The 23,552-nt window shown below is 45.3% G+C and overlaps 1 protein-coding gene across 1 annotated transcript in view; it reads right to left on the reverse strand.

Annotated features, from left to right (window-relative positions):
• Window positions 1-23,549, reverse strand: part of DNAI1 (dynein axonemal intermediate chain 1) — a 173,185-nt gene extending 149,636 nt beyond the window's left edge. Inside the window, exons 1-4 of the mRNA XM_053409184.1 lie at window positions 23,360-23,549; window positions 10,273-10,317; window positions 3,473-3,571; window positions 1,751-1,831 (exon numbers count right to left, since the gene is read on the reverse strand). Of these exons, the coding sequence (XP_053265159.1) occupies window positions 1,751-1,831; window positions 3,473-3,571; window positions 10,273-10,317; window positions 23,360-23,392 (258 nt within the window). The 5' untranslated portion in view covers window positions 23,393-23,549. The remainder of the gene's footprint in view (window positions 1-1,750; window positions 1,832-3,472; window positions 3,572-10,272; window positions 10,318-23,359) is intronic.
• Window positions 23,550-23,552: the final 3 nt, after the last annotated feature.

Consider the following 23,552-nt stretch of genomic DNA (forward strand, 5'->3'; position numbering starts at 1 on the left):
AACCTTCCTGCTGGAGTGGTACCTATGTATCTACTTGCACTTTGACGTGCTTTCGAACTGCTAGGTTGCCAGGAGATAAGGCATTAAGGGGGGATTAAACGAAGAACCAATTTGCTGTCTCCTCTGCAATTTCTCCCTTGTGAATTTTCATGTCAAACATATACAGGTCTGACATTATCTGGTAGCTTTTGAAGCTTGGGTTGATGGGAGGCTTCTCAGAATCGGGGGAGATCTGATATATTTATTATTTTATTTATTTATTCAATTTATATAGCGGCTTTTATCCTAAAATCCCAGGACTGTGTACAACATTAAGAACATAATTTACACAGAATAACAATAATAATAATACACAGCATAATAATATAATAATAATAACAGCCCCCCCATTTAATATAGCTTATTTAATAGCCGAAAGTCTAGGTAAAGAGGAATGTTTTTGCTGGGCACCGAAAGACATGTGATGGTTTCTCTCTTTTGCTTCAGTGGTTTTTGTTAAAAACCCAGTTACGTTAAAAAAGAGCTGCCGTATTACAAAAAGTGAAAAATCTAAAAAATAAATAAATGGGTTGCCATAGGTCCAGATTTTCCCAGACGTTTAAGCAACTTCCACCCGCACGCTGCTTCCGATGGCTGAATCCCAGCTATGTCCAGGAAATTCCGGATGTGAGAACTGGTGGTTTAACTTATTAATGGGTAAAATATAAGTAGAATAGCAGCTTTCTAGGGTAAGGGGGGGAAATGCCATGGAAGGGTGGATGGGAAATCAATGGACATTTGAGATTTGTCCTGAGTGTTGTTTAAAAGAATTTGTAAAATCGGAAAATTAAATATAAAAGTTATGCAAAAATTAAAAAATAAAGCAAATCTTGTCTTATATAACACAATCCTATTAAAGGCCCACTGAGCTCAATGGGGTTTTCTCCCAGGGAAGCAGGCACACTGTTTCACTGCATATGTATGAAACCACTTTAAAGCGAAGAAAGGCAGTGTAACAATATTTAAAGTAAGCTCGCTAAATTCAAGCATATTTGATATGCTATTTTTCTTTTGTTTAAAGCCTTTGCATTCTGCCTTTTTAACTTCTAAGAAATTTTCAGGATGGCTTCCAAGGAGAAACTTGAAAACATCATTAAAACACAAGGAAATGGGAAAAACATAAACTCAACAAGATTAGTAGAATATGGAATGTAACATAAAAAGGCATGACAAAATCTCAAAAGCAACCCTAAAACCAACCTCACTTATTCATAAAAAATCTGGACAAGCTATCTATCTATCTATCTATCTATCTATCTATCTATCTATCTATCTATCTATCTCTGGCACCTATAATCGTACGAATCAGGGGACAAGAAAACATTCCTGCAGTGTCAACAAAGAGAAGGCTCTCTCTCCTTCTGCTACCCACCAAGCCTCTGTGGCAAAGGCTTCTAGAGAAATACCTCCAAATATCTCATATTTGGATCATGATATTTTGCTTCCAGTTGTATTTGACAGTTGACATGCAATGGCATCAGCCCTCTTTGGTAGCAACATGCAATGGTATTTTTGTATTTGTCAGCTAATGGTATTTTCTATGTGGTGTTTGTCCAAGTCAAAGCAGCCAACAGTTGCCAACAAGCATTATGCTCCCAAAATTAAATATCCCAAATGCAAATTCAAATAGCAGGGGTTTTTTTAAAAGCATACATTAGTGAAGCAATTGCCCACATCTCATATGAATTTCATTGAAGAGTAAATTACTCACTTTAAAACTGTATCTGACAATGTTCTGTGGAGCATGAGGATTATTGGCTGTCAGAATGCGAGTGATCTCTTCTTTCAATTCCTGCAAAAGGGGAAAAGCTGGCTTAAAACACACATACACCCTTTATAAAGTTAATATTCAGATACATTTGTACCATCCTGTAATTCTTCATGAGCTGTATTGCCACATTGAACTTTTGCTGAGAGCTGCAGGAGACGTCTTAAAATGATATCCCCCCATTAAAAATAATGACAGTACTGATTTGATGTATTTCATGAAAATGTTAGGTTCAAATGAACATTGCATGGAGAAGGAAGTAACTGAACTATCTTGATATATTCGGGGAAGGTGTATTATTTTCTTTCTGGGGGGAAGTAAATGTTATGATTCAATGTTCTTCCATTTTGTGTGCAAAAATGAGTAATTCCCTTCAGCCAGTCATGCATGCTTCTTGATAAAACGGTTTTCCTTTGTGGGAGAAAACATGCAAAGGATAACCTGTGGGACTTATATAACCTGTAATGGCTTTAGGGGTTGCTTGTGCGTAAGTTACCGCCGCTCTGGGCTAGGTTGGCTGGTTAAACCGTTTCTCGCTGGACAGCCATCTACTCCGTGGCTGTTCAGTCGCTAGCAGAATCCGTCAGTGGGCGTTTCTTAAACCTCTTCCAGCAAAGAAGCTCTTTGACGCCAAGTCGCCGCCTACTTTCCCTGCGCGGAAGTCTTCTGCGCAGGGTGGGTGTGGGCAGCGGAGGACCTGTGCTCTCCTCGCTGGTCTCCTGCGAAGAGTCCTGGAGCCCCCTCTCTGCTTCCCCCATCGGCCCCCCTCTCTCCCTGGTGTTGCGCTGATTTTCTTCCCCAGCCGGAGACCTGTCTCTCTCCCTGCTTGGACCCTCTCCAGCATCGCTGTGGAGCCTCGCCTCCTCCGCTAGTTCCGATGGCAGTTCCCTGACATAACCTCATTTGCAATCAAACAAGCAGAATCCCTTTGGCTTCAAGTTCCACATTCTTAAGATCTGGAAAAGGAAAGGCTCATTTGTTTGTCGGGTACAATTAAACTAACCCACGGCCCAGAATTTGAAGAGCTGTTGGGCGATTTTTTTCACGGTGTCCCAAAATCCATCACAGTTTGGGCTGCTTCCAACAAGGGGGGCCTGTTGCTCAGGGCACATGGGATTAATATGCTCATGGCTTCAATCTCTGTTCCTACAAGTCTCTTAAGTAGGAGAAATAGGAAAAACTTTTGCATAAGACCTTGAAGAGCTGCTGTTCCCGCCAGTCAGGTTAGAGAAAATATTGTGTTTGGTGGACCTCCACAAATGGAAGTAGCAATGGACACAAAAAACGTGGAGTACTGGGGAAAGTACTAGTCCAGTGCAGACACTATCAAGTAACAATCGAGCTCTGGAGAAAGAAGGGTAAGTCTTCTATTCCTGGGGGGTTCCCCGGGGGATTCCCCAGCTGTATCCAGCCAGCCCATGACATTAGCACTGCAAACGAATAATAGCTCTCCTATAAGATCACTATGACAATCATTTCTCATTTTTATAGCATTTACTGAAACCTCTTCTATGCCTCATCCCAGGGGATCATGTCTTGCCTGAGCTGGGCAGAGAAGGGATTTGAGGCTGGGTCCGTGCTCGGAGTTATTATGCATGCACCGTAGGGGCCACCAGATTGGCTGGAACGAGACCCTGCAGTGACTCCCCTCCAAGATTTACTTACAGCATCTGTCAGCTCCAGCTGGTCTGGGGGCTTGATTAATGTCTTGGCCTGTGCCCATTCATCTGCCCCTCCTTCCACCTCAGCACCGCCTTCGTCATCCTAGAACAACAGAGTTAAACAACAGGGTGAGGTGGATTCTGTCTTGCCAGGGCAGCAAGAAATAAACAAATGCCTAATGGAATGGTTCGGTGGTGGGGAGCACATTTTTTTTATTCTTATTTATTTATGATTACTAAAGGTAAAGGGACGCGGGTGGCGCTGTGGGTAAAAGCCTCAGTGCCTAGGGCTTGCCGATCAAAAGGTCAGCGGTTCGAATCCCCGTGGCGGGGTGCGCTCCCGTTGTTCGGTCCCAGCGCCTGCCAACCTAGCAGTTCGAAAGCACCCCCGGGTGCAAGTAGATAAATAGGGACCGCTTACTAGCGGGAAGGTAAACGGCGTTTCCGTGTGCAGCTCTGGCTCGCCAGAGCAGCGATGTCACACTGGCCATGTGACCCGGAAGTGTCTGCGGACAGCGCTGGCCCCCGGCCTCTTGAGTGAGATGGGCGCACAACCCTAGAGTCTGTCAAGACTGGCCCGTACGGGCAGGGGTACCTTTACCTTTACCTAAAGGTAAAGGGACCCCTGACCATTAGGTCCAGTCATGACCGACTCTGGGGTTGCAGCGCTCATCTTGCTTTATTGGCCAAGGGAGCCGGCGTACAGCTTCCGGGTCATGAGGCCAGCATGACTAAGCTGCTTCTGGAGAACCAGAGCAGCGCACGGAAACACCGTTTACCTTCCCGCCGGAGCGGTACCTATTTATCTACTTGCACTTTGACGTGCTTTCGAACTGCTAAGTTGGCAGGAGCTGGGACTGAGCAACGGGAGCTCACCCCGTCGCGGGAATTCGAACCACCGACCTTCTGATCGGCAAGCCCTAGGCTCTTTGGTTTAACCCACAGCACCACCCACGTCCCTTATTTATGATTATTACTTTGTCAAAAAAAAAAGGAATGTATAAAATGTAAATAATTGTATAAAATTTAAATAAAATAATGTATTAAAGAAAGAAAGAAAAAAGAAAGGAAGAGAAAAGAAAAGAAAAGAACAAATGCCACTGTGGTGTCTTTATGGATTGTTTGCAAAGGAGCAGGCTGGAGGCACCATTCTTTTGCGATTCTGTGCCTACCAGCCTAGGAGATATGGGGTTACCAACATGGTGCCCATGGGCGCAATGGCACCCTTGTGAGCTTCCACTTCATGACATCCCTCGCCTCCCACAAAGTGCACATTGCTGAAGGAGGAAAGGAGTAAAACTCTTCCTCCTCTTCTCCTTTCGGCTTTTCAACATCCAAACCAGCGGCTGAGTCTCCACTCGGAGCCTTGGAAATCACCCGAGCAGTTGAACGGAAGGAAGGTGGAAGGGAAAGGGACAAGAAGGTGGGAGGGGAAATGGAGTGACCTGGGAGACAAAACAGAGTGACTGGAGGGGCAGAGAAAGTGGGGTGCTGCAGGAGTCAGAGGACAGCAGGAGAGACAATGGAGTGCTGTGGTCACAGATCTACTCTGTGTTTTGCTCTTATCATCTTGTGTACAAATGTGACCCTGGAGAAGGGAGAGAAGCAGAAGGGCCATGACAAAATTTCATGGACCCCCAAAGGTTGGTGACTCATGGGTTATCTAATTTAATAGTAACAAGAAGATCCAGAAGATGATGCTTGGAGTCTATAGTTCAGCTCCATGGCACTGAGGCGGTGGTTTCCACAGTGACCTGTTTCTTCACTACCTGTCTTTATTACAGTCTGCATTGAGCCTCTGGAGATCCGGGATGAAGCGCCATCAATGACCCCCGCCTCTGCTGGTCCTTTTCATCCAAATCCTGTGACGTGGCTGGGAATTGGTAGGAGGCTGGCTAAGGCATACGCAACTGTGAAGCAAGATGTTGGACTAGGTGGGCCGTGGTTTTGCCTCTCTTCATCCACTGAAAGCCGGTGATCTCAACAGTGAAATGAGCTTGCCATTTCAACAACTTGCTTCAGGAAATGCTGCATTGTGACAGCCTTTATAGCTGCAAAGGCTTGCAGAAATCACCTCCCATATTGTATGTCTAAGCACTGCAGAGGTTTCTGGCCTTTGTCCGATGGCTGTTTTCTGAATGCAAAGTTAAGCACCAGGAGCTTGGTTGGAACCGTGTCTATAGAAAGGTTGGCCTCAAATGGGAAGAGGAGAGGGCAGGAAGGAATAACTTTCTGCTCTGCTGTTTTCTGGTCTGCACATTTTTCTGGATTAGTAACTTCTGCTACATTGGGATTTTGAGCATCTATTTGTGGTCAATTAAAAAGCAACAACCTAACATTTAAGGCATTGTTAAGTGTCTGGATGTAGACCAAACCCTTTCTGTCTGTCCCATAATATTCACTGTCATTGGACATTTCAAAATCAGCATTTCCAATCTGGCAGTTCAGAAGCCAAAAGAGCCTGACCAGGTATGGAAAAAAATGTGGGTGGGAGATCTTGAGGGAAGACTTTTGTCCCAAGGGCTGAGGGAGATTTTGTCATTTGGTGGATAACTTCTAATCAACATATGTTGACTGAACCCACTTGGATTAGGGTGACTATCAAAGTCACTACCATTCCTGTGGCTCATTTATTCCCCCCCCCCCATCTTAATTCTCTTTTCTTTCTAATCATCTAGGTTTGAAGAATGACACTTCCAGCTCCTCTGATCATCTTCTGTCCAATTCCTGAATTAGTCACAATTCAATGCATATTCCATTGATGATCTCTAGACAGTGGCTCCTCAAAGGCTTCAGAAAATAAAGTAATTTCAAAGTGTCACTTCTGTGAGATGTTTTAAATATGAAGATAGCAGAGGTGACACATATTAAGAACCACGTTCTTCCAAAGCTAGCTGGATGTGCAGCACAGCAAAAGAAACACCTATTCTCTTCTGTCAGAATAAAACATTTAATTATGGGTCAGGGATGGGCAATCAGAACACAAGCAGTGCAGATTGCAATTGCCTCCCCTCAAAGTTTCATGAACCACCAAGCTTTTCTCAGACACATAAGCAGTTTCCAAGCTCCACTGTCTGGACCATCAAAAAATGTTATTGTTTACTGCTTGAGTTTCATATAGCGTGGTGTGTTCAGGGTAGACTGTTTACCTAGCAGGAAAAAATATTCCTCTTCTTTGGCTAATTAAACTATGGGATTATAAACTGGGGGGGAAGGTTATTGTTTTTGTTTGTTGTGTATTTTGTGTTTTTATATTGTAAACAGCCCTGTGATCTTTGGGTGAAGGGCGATATAGAAATTTAATTTAATTTGATGATGATGATAGCACCCCAACACTGAGATCATCTTTATGATGCTGCAGAATTCTCCATATTTTTGCTTAAGAGAAAGTCTCTTTTCTGCCCAATGTCTTCCTCTGCGACTCTCTTAGGAAGTTGGCTGTGCCTCACACGCAGTCATGTCCAATGGGTGCTAGAGTAACTTTTGCTGAATTGCAGAGTTCCTATACAACCGACTTGTAAGGTTCCAGCAGGTGTAACCAGACACAAGCCAGGACTTAAACCAGGCCCCCTTTCCCCATGCAATTGGGAATGCTGGTCGGAAAAGAAAAGTGCAAGAAGAGCAGGATAGTAAAACTCCTAGACAGCATCTTAAACAAAGGTTTGTTTAGTTAAAGCTATGGTTTTCCCATTTGTCATGTATGGAAGTGAGAGCTGGACCATAAAGAAAGCTGATCGCCGAAGAATTGATGCTTTTGAATTCTGGTGCTGGAGGAGACTCTTGAGAGTCCCATGGACTGCAAGAAGATCAAACCTATCCATTCTGAAGGAAATCAGCCCTGAGTGCTCACTGGAAGGACAGATCCTGAAGCTGAGGCTCCAAGACTTTGGCCACCTCATGAGAAGAGAAGACTCCCTGGAAAAGACTCTGATGTTGGGAAAGATGGAGGGCACAAGGAGAAGGGGATGACAGAGGACAAGATGGTGGGACAGTGTTCTCGAAGCTACCAGCATGAGTTTGACCAAACTGCGGGAGGCAGTGGAAGACAGGAGTGCCTGGCGTGCTCTGGTCCATGGGGTCACGAAGAGTCGGAAACGACTAAACGACTAAACAACAACAGTAAAACTCCAGAGGAGAATCCTCCTAGTCTTGGAGTCAGGTAATCCTAGGCAGGCAGTTCTGGGTCACTTACTCCCTGATACAAATGCCTCCAAGGTCTCTGTACTCTATCTAGCTGACACATGGTACTGAGAGGCAATGAATCACTAGCCTATCCCTTGTCCCTGCCTGTTGTCCCTTCAGCTCCAGGTACTTGCCACCAACTGCTGCTGGTCAGGCCTTGCACACACCTGATGCCCAACACATGGGTCCAATCAGTGTCACCACGTGTGCAGTTCCTGCGAGCTCTTTGTCCCATTAGTAGCAAGAAACCAACTGCAGGAGAAATTAATTTAAATTTATATCCATTACTGGTGTGCAGCACAGAGCCGTTGATTGAAATGAATTCAGGGGCTTGGGGCAATTTCTCCCCTTTGCTCTGAAAGGCTGCCATGAGCTGAATTTCAATACGTCAACCTCCCTTTTCAATCCGGTTTTCCTAGAAGCGTCGCTCAGACCTGTGGCCTGTATGAATGCAGCGGATACGGAATCCAGGGTCTAATTGGATCTTCCTATGCATGACTGCTCTCAGCAAGGGCGAATGGAATATTGATCAAAGGAGCGCTCCATTCACTGTCCGGCATGCACACAAAACAGGGGGTGGGTCTCTGGGGAGCCCTCCCTCCAAACACCAAGGAAAAGACTTCAGGGGAGAAAACGGGGACTCCACTTGGGAGCAGCTGCACCGTTATGCATTCTGCTGCGTCCACAGTATCCTTTTTACTTAACGCAAAGCTGCACACAAATATGCCTAATAATGCGAAAAACTCTAAAGACTAATGAACAGATTTTTTTAAAAAAAAATTAGTTTTAGCATATGCCAGATACCAAGGTAACACCAAGGCCACCTTTAAACGTTGGGTGTGAAATTTTGATGCAGCAGATTCTTATAGATAGTGAATTTTAGAGGGAAGGCTTGCTGAAGAACTCAAACCATATCCTTAAAATGGTCAAGAGACAGCGTTTTATACCAGCCTGATCCTTAACCAGTGTGCATGGAGAAGGGCGTGCGACTTTCTTTCATGTAGTTTAGAACATGATGGACATCTTTCCAAATTTGGGGTGTTAAAATGGGTAGAATGGAGCTTTAGGTTATCCTCTTTGATGGCCCAGTGCAGCATCTGTCTTCCCATGACTTCAGATGAAAGCCAAGATCACGTCTCAGTTTTATTTTATTTCGTATTCCGTTTTTCTTCATTCTTTTTGACCGGGTGGGAGCTGTTCATTTAATTCAGAGCTAGAGAAGCTGTGGCTCCACATCCCCCTGCAGTTCCCATTCGCCCTAGCAGCATGGCCAATGGTCTGGGGCAGGGCTCAGCAAACTTTTTCAGCAGGGGGCTGGTCTACTGTCCCCCAGACCTTGTGGGGGGGCGGATTATACCTTGAAGAAGAAGAAAAGGAACGAATTCCTATACCCCAGAAATAACCCAGAGATGCATTTTAAATAAAAGGACACATTGTACTCATGTAAAAACACACTGATTCCCAGACTGTCCGCGGGCCGGATTTAAAAAGCGATTGGGCCAGATCCGGCCCCGGGCCTTAGTTTGCCTACCCATGGTCTGGGGGGATAGGAGTTTTAATCCGTCAACAAAATGGAGGACCACAGGTTCTCCACCCCAGAGTTAGCTAGTTCTCTCTCAGGGTAGAAAGATTTTTTTGTTCCTCTGAAAAGGGAATGCTCCAGGAAGAATAAGAGGAAGAAGAAAAATGCCCAGTGCTATTTCTCTAGAAAAAGAGGTGCCGGAACTGAGTTCTTCCTGCTGAAGAAAAGCCCCGAGAATGCCCTTCCTCTTTCCCCTTCCTTGCCGGCAAAGTGTGCCAGCAACCGTTTTTTTTCTTCAAAGGATTGAAATTTAGACCATTAATTCACCTTTTGTTCATTATATTTCCTATACATCTTTGGGGAGAAAGCTTGCCTCCTCCCTCATTGTGTATTTCAACAGGATAATAGTTGTAGGCAATGCCTTGAAGAAGACTGATGCTCAAAACATGCTGGGATGATCATACGTCACCCTGCTTTTGGATACTTTATGCTTGATAATATAAAATATTAATCCTGCACCTCTGTGATTTTTCATATTTTCTTTCTTTTCCCAAGTACAGAAGTGGCCAGATCTGTGAAGGATGCTTTGGTCCTATGGCTAAGAAGCATGTGAGAAGCCTCCCCAGGACACAGGCCCTCTGCCCACCCCTCACCCCTCACTGGCCCTGCCCCACACTGTCCTCACGTGCTGCCCACTGGCTGAAATCTGATAATGCCTCTGCTGGCTGAACCTTCATCCTGGATGCAGGCTGGAGAGAGGCATATGCTGCGTGGGGGTGTAAAAGCCTCTGACTTTTGCACGACTGGAATGTTGTTCCTTCCAAAAGTAAGAGTCACATCCATGGCTCTGCCCATCTAAAGGTCGCATTCTGAATACACACTGTTATTGTTTTTTCCTTTATGAATTTCCATTTAAATCAGTGAGGTCTGCTCCCTAGTAAATTCATTCAGGTGCTAGTGGACAAAAGAAATTTAATCCAGCTCTTTCCAAAGTCTGCCATTTTAAACACACTCATATTCCAAAACAAACGAACAAACAAAAATCCATTAGATTGCTGCCCTGAGTTTCCAGAAAATGAATTTAGAATTGAATCTCTTACCCGTCTCCTTATAGTTGATTTGGAAGGTTTAAGTGTAGGCTGGCTCTAGAAAAAAACATAAAGATGGGGTCAAACATGGTCAAATTTTACACAAGGTCCTTTGACAATCAAAGAAGAACTAGGAACAGTTGTCAAGAATGGCTACTTTAGCCAGAGATCCCAGTTCGTTCCACAGAAAATATTTTTTTAAAAAATAATCATGTGTCTTTCATTATCTACTGAAACACTTGAATCCATAGTGGTACACGTTTGCTGATAAAAATAAGCAGAATGCTACCAAGAGAACTAGGCATTACAGTCATACCTCAGGCTGTGAACGTGATCCATGCGGGAGGCACGTTCGCAACTTGCAGCGTTCGCAACCCCAGCACCGCATCTGCGCATGGGCGTGACATGATTCAGCACTTCTGCGCATGTGTGTGATGTCATTTTGCACTTCTGCGCATGCTTGAGAACCGAAACCCAGAAGTAACCTGTTCTGGTACTTCCAGGTTTGGCGCGGTCCGCAACCCGAAACGTGCAACCTGCAGTGTTCGCAACACGAGGTATGACTGTATAATTTCAGTTCTGGAAAGGAACAGAAACTTTCAGAGAAGAAAGAGCTGCCACACCTCCAGCCTGAGAAACCCCACTGTTATTGCCCAGATATACTGTATTTACTCGGATGTAATGCATACCCTTTTTGGGGCCACATTACGACATGAAAATTAGGGTGTGCATTAGATTTGATGGCTCATTAACATTTGCCACCAAATACTTTTTTGGTTTCAAGGTTCTGAAAACTGAGGTGCGCATTAGATTCATGTAAATACGGTAATATGCACATTGAGGACAACAACCCGTGCTTTTTTTCTTTTCTTTTTTTTATAAGATATTTATTAAGATTTTTTATAATATTACAATAAACTAAAAAAAGAAAAAACAGAATAACAAAAATACAGAATAAAGAAACTTTTTAAGAAAAGAAAAACACACATACATTTTCAATTACTTATTTTCTTTTAACTTGTTTCCCAGACCTCCTCATACCTCCCTTTTTTGTATTCCACCCCAACTTGTTAGTTCAGCAAATCCTTACCATTATATTATTACCTATTTATAATCCTTTTTTTTTTCATAAATCTTAAATCATTACAGCTGGAAATCACTTAATTTCAATCCAACATCATTCTAACACTCATTAATTTTACAATATTTCTGTAGATAATCTTTAAATTTCTTCCAGTCTTCTTCCACCGACTCTTCTCCCTGGTCTTGGATTCTGCCAGTCATTTCTGCCAATCCCATATAGTCCATCACCTTCATCTGCCATTCTTCCAAAGTGGGTAGTTCTTGTGTCTTCCAATACTTTGCAATAAGTATTCTTGCTGCTGTTGTAGCATACATAAAAAACGTTCTGTCCTTCTTTGGCACCAATTGGCCGACAATGCCCAGAAGGAAGGCCTCTGGTTTCTTCAGAAAAGTATATTTAAATACCTTTTTCATTTCATTGTAGATCATTTCCCAGAAAGCCTTAATTCTTGGTCACGTGACAACCCGTGCTTTTTTTCTGGGGGGGATGCATACCCCTAAACATTTTGTGAATCTAAGTTTGGCAGTATTTCAATATGAAAGGGACGCGGGTGGCACTGTGGGTTAAACTACAGAGCCTAGGAGTTGCTGATCAGAAGGTCGGCAGTTGGAATCCCCGCGACGGGGTGAGCTCCCGTTGCTCAGTCCCTGCTCCTGCCAACCTAGCAGTTTGAAAGCACATCAAAGTGCAAGTAGATAAATAGGTACCGCTCCGGCGGGAAGGTAAACGGCGTTTCCGTGCGTTGCTGTGGTTCGCCAGAAGCGGCTTAATCATGCTGGCCACATGACCCGGAAGCTGTATGCTGGCTCCCTCGGCCAATAAAGCGAGATGAGCGCCACAACCCCAGAGTCGGCCACGACTAGACCTAATGGTCAGGGGTCCCCTTTACCTTTATTTCAATATGAGTAGGAAAATGATAGTACCCCTAAGCATTTTTAAGCGGGAGAAAGCACTGATGACAACCATCAAGGAGGTCTGATATTTTGGCCCACGAAAGGGTCACATTATAACAATCCACGAGACCAAGCTGCAAAGAATATTCTACAGTGATCTGAGTGCCAAATGAAAAAAAAAAGGCCCTCTGTTCACGTGGGGCAGAGAAATGGTCATGAGCATTTTCTTGTACAATGAGCCTACTGGATGCTAGTTTAATGGGATTTAGGGAATACAATTGATAAGAGATTTCCAAAGCACAGATTAATTTAGACCCAATTCAACCAGCAAATTGCTAATTTAAAGCATGAAACAAAGCCCGGCTGCCATTAGCCTCCACAGATGAGTCTATAAAAGTATTTATCTGGCAGGAAAGGCATTGACAAGACAATTGGAAGCTAATTGTTTTGGGCAGTTACACATATTTCAATTAACTTGACATAAAGTGCAATCAAGTAAATTTCAGTAAATTTGTTTTAACTATATGGGGGAAAGACCCAAAAGCAAAGCTACACATAAGAAGAGACTGGACATGCAGCAAAAGGCAATGCAGCCCTAAATCTCTGGTCTGATTCACATCTCACAAACACCAAATGAAATGGCAAACTTGTACCTGGACTGTACCAATTCAGATTACAGGTGGGGGGCACTTAATTTTAAAGCCTGTCATATAAAACCATACCTGCTCCTCAAATTCTCTTTCTTCCTTTGCATCCCTTATTGTCTGCTTGCATTTCTTTTGCCAAAGTTTGTCTTTTTGTTCTCATTTGAACAAGCACTTTCTGAAATAACACTTCATCCCTCCAAACATTTAAAGCATATCCCTTCCCCAAAGAGTCCTGGGAGCTATAATTTGTGAAGGCTGCTGCAGATCGTCGCTCTGTGAGGGGTGAACTGTGTATTATTTATTAAATTGATATCCTGCCCTTCCAATGAAAAGAGCCCACAGCAAGAGACCCCTGGTATAGTGTGCATGTAAAGGTAAAGGTAAAGGGACCCCTGACCATTAGGTCCAGTCGTGGCCAACTCTGGGGTTGTGGCGCTCATCTCGCTTTACTGGCTGAGGGAGCCGGCGTACAGCTTCCGGGTCATGTGGCCAGCAGTACTAAGCCGCTTCTGGCGAACCACACCAGCGCACGGAAACGCCGTTTACCTTCCCGCCAGAGCGGTACCTATTTATCTACTTGCACTTTGACGTGCTTTCGAACTGCTAGGTTGGCAGGAGCAGGGACTGAGCAACGGGAGCTCACCCCGCCGTGGGGATTCGAACTGCTGACCTTCTGATCGGCAAGTCCTAGGCTCTGTGGTTTAACCCACAGCGCCACCCGCATCCCTGTATGTATGTGTATGTAGCCATAGTCTAAAGTGGTACAACTCAGGTACAGGTTTACAGCTTCCTCTGCTGTTTTGTGCAAACTGTATCTCTTTCTCATGATGAGCAATCAAGGGGCTGAGTAATTTTAGTGTCAGATGAGCAGAAACTGTTTCATGACATGCTGGCATTTAAAAGAAGAAAGAATTCAATTTTACTCCACCCAAAATTCAAATCATAAGGAAGGTTTACACAAGGTTTGTCGAGCTCACAGGGCCCCTCATCACTTTGTTTAGGTGCTGGGAGTTGGCCCCCTATCCCTGTTGCTCATCCCCAGTGCCCTGAAGAGGCCCATGTATGCAATGCAACAACTCCAAAACAGGAAAGGTCACATGTGGACTGCAGCATAGAATTCAAAAAGCCATAGTTTCCTGTTCCATTTGCCTGGAACCAGTGCAAACCCATACTGCAGAGCTTTGTGACACAGTAATTCGGTTTTACTAGCAAACTAGAGGTGATAAACTAACCCCTTTCCAGCCCCAGGAGGAGCGTTCACACGACACACCTACACACTGCAGCCAACACACTAATGTGTTGCCACACACAGTTTGGAAAGCTCTGCCTCATATTAAATATATCTGTGTTTGCTGAGGCACCAGCCTTGGCTAAAGCCAGGGATAGGATTTGGCCATTAAGCATGAAATATGTTCTCTTTGGGCTTGAAGACACCTAGAGGTGATCCTGAAAGCTTTTAAATCCTGAGCACTCTCCCTGAAGTATACTGAAGTCAAAAGAAGTAATTTCAGAGCCGCAGCCAGCAAAGCTATACATCCTGCGATCTTCCTGGGCTTCCATCTTGAAAGAAAGCGCTCCTCAGGACATATGTCAGCTGCTTGAAACCCAGCGAAGTTGCATGCTTAGTCCCGTTCAGTTCATCTGTTTATATTTATAACTTGTTTTATTTGCAAAGGCTTGGAGAAGATAACAGCAGTTGCAGCAGGGAATACGGCAATCCATAAAATATGCATAATGTTGTAACATAAAGCATTACTTATAGCTTTGAGAGATAAAGAACGTGTCTATAAAAGCATACTTTTCAGAATATACTGCCAAGTTTTACTTGTTAGCTAATTATAGGTTCTGAATAAATAATATATTAGCATCGCTCTCTATACCAAAATGCCTTGAACAGAGGCTTAGGGACAATAAAGCCTCTGGGAGTTACAGCTGAGAGCGGCTCTTATGTCAAGAAAGGTTGGGCAGAACGAGTGGCCTCTGGGATGCTCAGAACCATTGTCATCCTCTGTTTATTATGGTCAACAGGCCAGAAATAAACCATGCGGTAAACCAAAATCTTAAATACAGGACAAATACAGAAGAAGTAACACCGCAAAAGCAGCTCCAATAAAACCAGAGAATCCAGAGAGTGGCAGAGCAGGCAGAAAGGAAGTGCACAGGACAAAAAGAGGCAGCTGCTTCCAAGAGGACAGGAGGAAAATGGGAAGGAGTGAAAGGTGAAATACAGTTGGCTCAGTTCAGGTCCGAGCTCAGCCAACCAAGCCGCTGCTCCTTCTAAAAAGAGAGAGAGGAATAACTCAGCTTAGTCTAAGGCTAATTTAGACCTGGTCACACTTGCAGTGACACTACTGAGAATGTGATGCAATCCAAACACCTACTTCAATCTCTGTGAGCCTCCTGAGCCCCCATCCATGCACCCTGTAGCTTGCTCCAAACTGTCGGCATGCAGAGGGTTGCAAGGCCAGCTGGCTAGCCCCAGCTGGGTCGTCTCCTTCCAGCCGTCCCGCTGCAAAGACCCATCAGCCTCTGCTCTGATGTAAATCAGTGACCCAGGCTTCCAAGCCAGGGCACACTATATCAGCAGAGTGAACTGCACACACAGAATAGGCCTGAGGCTTGTGGAAGCCTACTACAACTACAGATTTATTAATCATAAATCAGGACAAAGAAACATGTCGTCTCTCTCTTTGTCTTCTCAGAGAGACAGAGAAAAGCAAAAGCTATACACACAACGGACGTTCCCAGCAAGCCGTGCTGGTATGTAAACAGACATGTGACATGCAACAGTTCCATGTCTGCAACTAAAGGTGGAATGGAATTTTCCAACACAAACACCTTTCCTATTTATCTGGCTTTGTGGTAGAGGCAGCAGGGAATTCTGGTAGTTTTATAGAAGCAGCAGTGGCAGCTGGAGGGCCTCACCCACCTTCCACCCTGGTACCAGCTGGAACACTGCTGTGGCAGCATACCTGGTGCCAGAGACAGCGGGAACTGTAGTTTCCCAGGCCACCAGCTGGATCATTACACGGATCCCAATATTTCTGGAAACTATGGAGCTAAAGGCCATATGGTTTCTAGGACACGATGTCCATGCAGAAGAGTTAAAATGCCCCAGGAAAACTACATTTCCCAGGGAAGGGCCAATTCCAGTTTTGTGGGGGCCCTGGGCAACCCCCTTTATCCCTCCCCTATTACCAGGTCCTTTCTCCTTCTCTCTTACCTGTCATTAGGCACTCATTTCTCCTGCTCTTTTCTTTCCCAAAGTTTGAGCTGGTTCTGGGTGGGCCTATTGGGTGGCCCAGCAGTCAGCAGGTTTGGTGATGGGGTGTACAGTGGAGGTGAGAATGGGATGGGCCAGCAACAAGGCAGGGTGCGGCTGAAAGGAGTACTGGTTGGTAGCCATTTGAGTTCCCCTACAATCAGCACAGACAAAGTGTTGCTCCAGAATGATGCTACAGCGTGTGGGGAGAGGGTATATATATATAGAGAGAGAGAGAGAGGTTGATACCCAATGCAGTATCCCTGGGACACTTCCATGGCAGCATTCCAACAGTTGCCAGAGTAAGTTGGAGAGAACTCCCTACTGGCAACACGGAATGAAAAACCAAGCAGTGTTTTCACCAATGAGGCAGAGGAAGAATGTGTGTCTGAGCCTTCTTAGGAACCTTCTGCAACCAGCTAGGTTCAAAAGTCCTGCTCTATAATCACCAAATGCAATGCGCTCTATGTGGGGCTACCTTTGAAGGTGACCCGGAAACTACAACTAATCCAGAATGCGGCAGCTAGACTGGTGACTGGGGGCAGCCGCCAAGACCACATAACACCGGTCTTGAAAAACCTACATTGGCTCCCAGTACGTTTCCAAGCACAATTCAAAGTGTTGGTACTGACCTTTAAAGCCCTAAATGGCCTCATCCCAGTATACCTGAAGGAGTGTCTCCACCCCCATCGTCCAGCCCAGACACTGAGGTCCAGTGCTGAGGGCCTTCTGGCGGTTCCTTCCCTGCGAGAAGCCAAGTTACAGGGAACCAGGCAGAGGGCCTTCTCATTAGTGGCACCCGCCCTGTGGAATGCCCTCCCACCAGATGTCAACGAGAACAACAACTACCAGACTTTTAGAAGACATCTGAAGGCATCCTTGTTTAGGGAAGCTTTTAATGTTTGATGCATTACTGTATTTAATATTTTGTTGAAAGCCACCCAGAGTGGCTGGGGAAGGGGTATAAATAATAAATTATTATTATATTATTATTATATTAAATCAGAAGCAGCAATTTGCATTTTATTTCTTTGATGACGTGTCTATATTATTTTCTGCTTTTAATCAATAAACTTCATTTCTTAAGGAAATCATGTCAGGGGGATGGGAATTCTGACAGGCTTAAACTCCATGTAAGTGTTTCATGGGCCTTTTCTCCAGTGAGCCCCAGGTTGTGGAATGACCTCCCCCGTGGTATGTTCTGCACCCTCACTGCACATTAAGGCACACCTCTTCAGTTAGGCCTTTGGGTGTCTTCCCTCCTTCTGAATTGCTGTTCTGAGCTGCTGATTTATATTTTGTCACGAGTTGTTTTGCTGTTTTATTTTCGTGGTTTTAATGCAAATTGATTTAACTGTGATATGTTTGCAAATCACCCTGGGACCATCAATGGTCTTCATACAGGTGTGTAACTGAGCCACTGGTTGCAATTGCCACTGCTATGTCATTATGCACATGGGTCAGGAGCAATACCAGCTCCAGGTTCTTCCATTCCACACCATTTCAGAACTGGGTATTGCAACTTGCAATCTCTTCATCCCACCTCATGTTCTGTCAGAGCAGTGGTGGCAGCAGGGAATGCAGATACAATCTTAGACTCATCCTGCCTGGCAACAGCACTTTATCTTTCCGTCCTTATTGCTGTGTCTTTGGAAAAAGCAAAGGCTGATGTGTACTTAAACCCGGCAGGTAGCCCATTTCCTAATCCTGTTTTAAATTTCAGCAAGCCTACACATACCAGTGAAGGGCTACTATAGCAAGCAGAAGAAATGCAGTTCTTAGTGTTCCCTGCAGGGGCTACTAGCAGAGCAGCTAAATCACCCCTATTCGCCAGTGTGCTTAAATCTGCTGCCTGAGACACACAGAGCTGCCATTGAACTTTTGGAAGATAGTTTTATAAACCTCTAGAAATAGCAAGCATCTCTGTAACCACCTGCTGGGTTATGACTATAGTCTTGGGAGACTGCTCACATTTCCTGCAAAACTTCCTTGCAACACTTTGCCTTATGTTTCACAGATATGATTCATACACCATTGAATCAAAGTTTGTCTGCGTCATTAGTTTTCATGGTCCCAAAACCAATCACCCAGGGTTGTTTGAAAGGCACCATTCATTTGACAATGTGCAGCATCAACAAACCGATCTAAATTGATCCTTTACTGTATGTTCAAGCAAATGTGACTTTTGGCAGATGAACCATTAGAGCAGTTGAATGTATTATTTGAGGTCATTCCAGAAATTCTTCTTGCCTTCAGTTTTGCTGGGGCAGACATAAAAGGACTGCCAGGCAGTCCAGTACATTAGAGCAAGAGAAAACCAAAGGTTTTCTTTGGATGATATAAGTCCTTTGAGAAATATGTACTGTGCAGCATTCCATATCTCAGCCTGCAGGGTCTCCTCGGAGCTGTCCAGGATTCTGATCTGCCAATCAAGGACCCTGGTCAGCTCCTTGTGCGCCTTACAGGCTGAACTACAGTTGTTCTCAGCAAAAGACCAGCCAGAAGCTGCCCCTTTCTGATGGCTCTGCCCCCTGGAAGTGCTGTCTGCAACCCTTAAAGGGCCTGTAGCTGATTCTGGAGTCACATACTCCTAATGACTTAGAAGCAGGAGAAGGTATAAGGCAGTCATCCCCAGACCAGGAAGGTATAGTAGAGGAGGTGTTGAGGCCTTCCCTCTTTGGAGGGGGGTGACCTGTGAGTTGTCCAAATCTGAGTCTACCTTGGGGCAACAGCAAACCCAGATGCAAGGCAATTAATAAGAGAGAATTGTGGTGCTTTATAATGATAGAGAATATTACAAGGTCATTGCGCGCACACACCTGCAACTACTGAATAAAACTGAAAGTGAAGTAAGGTAAAGGTAAAGGTACCCCTGCCCGCACGGGCCAGTCTTGCCAGACTCTGGGGTTGTGCGCCCATCTCACTCAAGAGGCCGGGGGCCAGCGCTGTCCGCAGACACTTCCGGGTCACGTGGCCAGCGTGACATCGCTGCTCTGGCGAGCCAGAGCCGCACACGGAAACGCCGTTTACCTTCCCGCTGGTAAGCGGTCCCTATTTATCTACTTGCACCTGGGGGTGCTTTCGAACTGCTAGGTTGGCAGGCGCTGGGACCGAGCAGCGGGAGCGCACCCCGCCGCGGGGATTCGAACCGCTGACCTTTCGATCGGCAAGCCCTAGGCACTGAGGCTTTTACCCACAGCGCCACCCGCGTCCCTGAAAGTGAAGTACATCTATGCTAATCCAACACTCAAGAGACAAAATATTTTTGTTGCTGGGAAAACGGAATATAAATATCAAATCAAAACCTGGGTAAGTTGGGTCACATTTCCATCTAAATTTAGTTACAGTGGTACCTTGGGTTACACTTCAGGTTACAGACTCCACTAACCCAGAAATATTACCTCGGGTTAAGAACTTTGCTTCAGGATGAGAACAGAAATTGTGCTCTGGCGGCGTGGCATCAGCAGCAGCAGGTCCCATTAGCTAAAGTGATGCTTCAGGTTAAGAACAGTTTCAGGTTAAGTACGGACCTCCGGAACGAATTAAGTACTTAACCTGAGGTACCACTGTATGTCTAAATGTATCTCTCTATAGTTAGACTGGTTAGACTGCCAAACTAAGACTTGGGCGAGACTAGGGCTCAAATCCCCACTTGACCATGAATCTCTCTGGGTGGCCTTGAGGTATAGCATCTGCTTCTCTCAGACTAACCTACCTCACAGGGTTGCTGTTTTGGGATTTAAGAGAAGAAGAGGGAGAAATACATATGACACTTTGAGCTTCTTGGAGGAAAAGGTGGGATATACAGTGGTACCTCTAGATGTGAACGGGATCCATTCCAGAGCCCCATTCGCATCCTGAAGCGAACGCAACCCGCGTCTGCGTGGGTCGCGATTTGCCGCTTCCGCGCATGCACGGGACGTCATTTTGACCATCTGCGCATGTGCGAGCAGCGAAATCCAGAAGTAACGCACTCCGTTACTTCCGGGTCGCCATGGAGCGCAACCTGAAAATACTCATCCTGAAGCTACTTCAATCCGAAGTATGACTGTAAGTGCAACGAATAAATAAATAATAAATGCATACAAATTGAAATAGGTGCAAATTTTATGCAGATCAGCATAACTTTTTGTCCCTTTTTTAATGACACCCCTTCCCCTTAAGAGGCCACCCTGGCCATGGGCTGTCCCCTTCATGAGAGGATGAGGAACAACACAGGATGGGGGTGCTGCTGATGTTCCTCTCACGCGTATTCTTGAGGGAAAAGGTGGAAAGGATGCATGTGGGAACCTTAAGTGCTGTAGGAGGCAAATGACCATATCTGTGACCTTTTATCAGCTGGCAAAATATTAGTAGTCAGTAAGTGGCGCAGTTGTTGTGCTGACTCACAAAATGTGATTTTTCTCAAGGAAACTCATACCACTGTCAAGCCAGGTGTCCCCCATTCTATAATTGTGCCACTGGTTTTTCCTGCCTAAGTGCCTAAGTACAGACATTTGTCCCTATTGAAATTTATTTTGTTAGTTTGGGCCCAGTTCTCCAATCTGTTAAAGTCATCTTGAATCCCGTTGCTGTCTTCTGCAGCATTAGCTACCCCCACCCCGAGTTTGGTATCATCTGTAGATTGGATACACATCCCCTCAATTTCTTCATCAAAGTATTTTTATACATTGAACAGCAACAGGCCCAGGACAGAACCTCGAAGCACCTCTGTCGTAACTTTTCCCCAGGATGATGAGAAACCAGCGACAAATCCACCCAACAGTTACCTCATCCCATGAGAAGTCCAGAGGGCACAAAACAAGAACAGGCCTTTTCTGTGGTGGCTCCCTGCTTGCGGGATGCTCTCCCCAAAGAGGCTTGCCAAGGACCTTCATTACATATCTTTAGGTATCAGGCAAAAAACATTCCTCTTCTCCCAGGCGTCAGCTAATTAAGCAATCTATGGCTTTTAAACTGGGGGGGGGGAATTGTTTTTGTTTGTCATTATGGTATGTATTTTTTGCATTTTTATATTGCAAATCACCCCGTGAGCCTTAGATGAAGGGCAGAAATTTAAATAATAGATCAAATAATAGAAATGGAATAAATTAACAACAACGCAGATCTCCAAGTGTCCCTATTTCCCAGGGACTTCCCTGATTTAGAGAAGCCGTCCTGGTTTCTGAATTGATCCTGGGATGTCCAAATCTTCCTTAAAGGTAAAGGGACCCCTGACCATTAGATCCAGTCGCAGACGACTCTGGGGGTGTGGCACTCATCTCGTTTTATTGGCCGAGCGAGCCGGCGTACAGCTTCCGGGTCATGTGGCCAGCATGACTAAGCCACTTCTGGCGAACCAGAGCAGCACACGGAAACGCCGTTTACCTTCCCGCCAGAGTGGTACCTATTTATCTACTTGCACTTTGACATGCTTTTAAACTGCTAGGTTGGCAGGAGCAGGGACCGAGCAACAGGAGCTCACCCTGTCGTGGGGATTCGAACCGCCGACCTTCCGATCGGCAAGCCCTAGGCTCTGTGGTTTAACCAAATTAACAAAAACAACACAGACCTCCAAGTGTCCCTAATTTCCAGGGACGTCCCTGATTTAGAGAAGCCGTCCTGGTTTCTGAATTGATCATGGGATGTCCCAATCTTCCCTAGGACGCCCCTATTTTCATGGGAGAAATATTGGAGCGTATGGAGTTATCCGACTCCCGAGCCATCTGAAGGCAATCCTGTCTAGGGAAGGTCTTTTTTAAATATAATATAATATAATATAATATAATATAATATAATATAATATAATATAGTATAGTATAGTATAGTATAGTATAGTATAGTATAGTATAGTATAGTATAGTATAGTATAATATAATATAATATACTTATTAAAGGTAAAGGTACCACTGACCATTAGGTCCAGTTGTGGCCAACTCTGGGGTTGAGGCGCTCAACTCGCTTTATTGGCCGAGGGAGCCAGCGTACAGCTTCCAGGTCATGGGGCCAGCATGACTAAGGCGCTTCTGGCGAACCAGAGCAGCGCACGGAAACGCCATTCACCTTCCGCTGGAACGGTACCTATTTATCTACTTGCACTTTGACTTGCTTTTGAACTGCTAGGTTGGCAGGAGCAGGGACCGAGCAGCAGGAGCTCACCCCGACACGGGGATTCGAACCACCAACCTTCTAATCGGCAAGTCCTAGGTTCTGTGGTTTAACCCACAGCGCCACCTGTGTCCCTTAAGGAAGTTAGATTAGCTTCAACCAGAGCCAGGGCCTTTTGAACTCTGGCTCTGGCCTGGTGGAACGCTCTGCCTCATGAGACCAGGGCCCTGCAGGATCTGATTTCTTTCCGCAGGGCCTGTAAGACAGAGTTGTTCCGCCTGGCCTTTGGCTTGGAGCCAATTTGATTCCCTCCCCCTCTTTCTTTTTTCTTTTCCTTTCTCCTGCTGCGATGAGGTTTCAATATTTTAATGTTGTATTTTTATTTTGTTTTTAAGTTGTATTCATTCAATTTGTTTTTATTATTGCTTGTTAAAAGGTAAAGGTAAAGGTACCCCTGCCCGTACGGGCCAGTCTTGCCAGACTCTGGGGTTGTGCGCCCATCTCACTCAAGAGGCCGGGGGCCAGCGCTGTCCGCAGACACTTCCGGGTCACGTGGCCAGCGTGACATCGCTGCTCTGGCGAGCCAGAGCCGCACACGGAAACGCCGTTTACCTTCCCGCTAGAAAGCGGTCCCTATTCATCTACTTGCACCCGGGGGTGCTTTCGAACTGCTAGGTTGGCAGGCACTGGGACCGAGCAACGGGAGCGCACCCCGCTGCAGGGATTCGAACCGCCGACCTTTCGATCGGCAAGCCCTAGGCTTTTCCCCACAGCGCCACCTGTGTCCCTTATTATTATTATTGCTTGTTAGCTGCCCTGAACCCGGCCTTGGCTGGGGAGGGCGGGGTATAAATAAAAATTATTATTATTAAAATATTTAATATTATTATGATTAAATATAATAATGTTTAATTCTGTTTTTATTTATGTTGGAAGCTGCCCAGAGTAAAATTATCAGTGTAAAATGGGACATCCCTATTTTCATTGGAGAGTATGACAACAACAAGAAAAAGAACAACAACAACAACAAAACAAAAACAACAACAATCACAGGGGGGTCGTGGGGAAATCACCTGGTGACGTCACGACCGACCCCCCCCTTCCCTCCCCCCTTCCCTTTTCTCACCTGCCTGCGCTTGAAAGGCTCTTTCAGGGGCATCTCTGCGGCTCTCCTCCCTCCGCGTCAATGGCCGGCGGTGGTCGCCCGACTCTCTCCCTTCACTATTTCAAATCCTCCTCTCTTTCTTTTCACGCCCGGCTTTCGTCGGCCAGCTGCCGGAAGTTGATCTCGGCATCCATGGCAACCAAACGGAAGTGGC

The sequence above is a fragment of the Podarcis raffonei genome, chromosome 11 (genome assembly GCF_027172205.1).
Source record: "Podarcis raffonei isolate rPodRaf1 chromosome 11, rPodRaf1.pri, whole genome shotgun sequence".
In the NCBI taxonomy this organism is placed as follows: domain Eukaryota; kingdom Metazoa; phylum Chordata; class Lepidosauria; order Squamata; family Lacertidae; genus Podarcis; species Podarcis raffonei.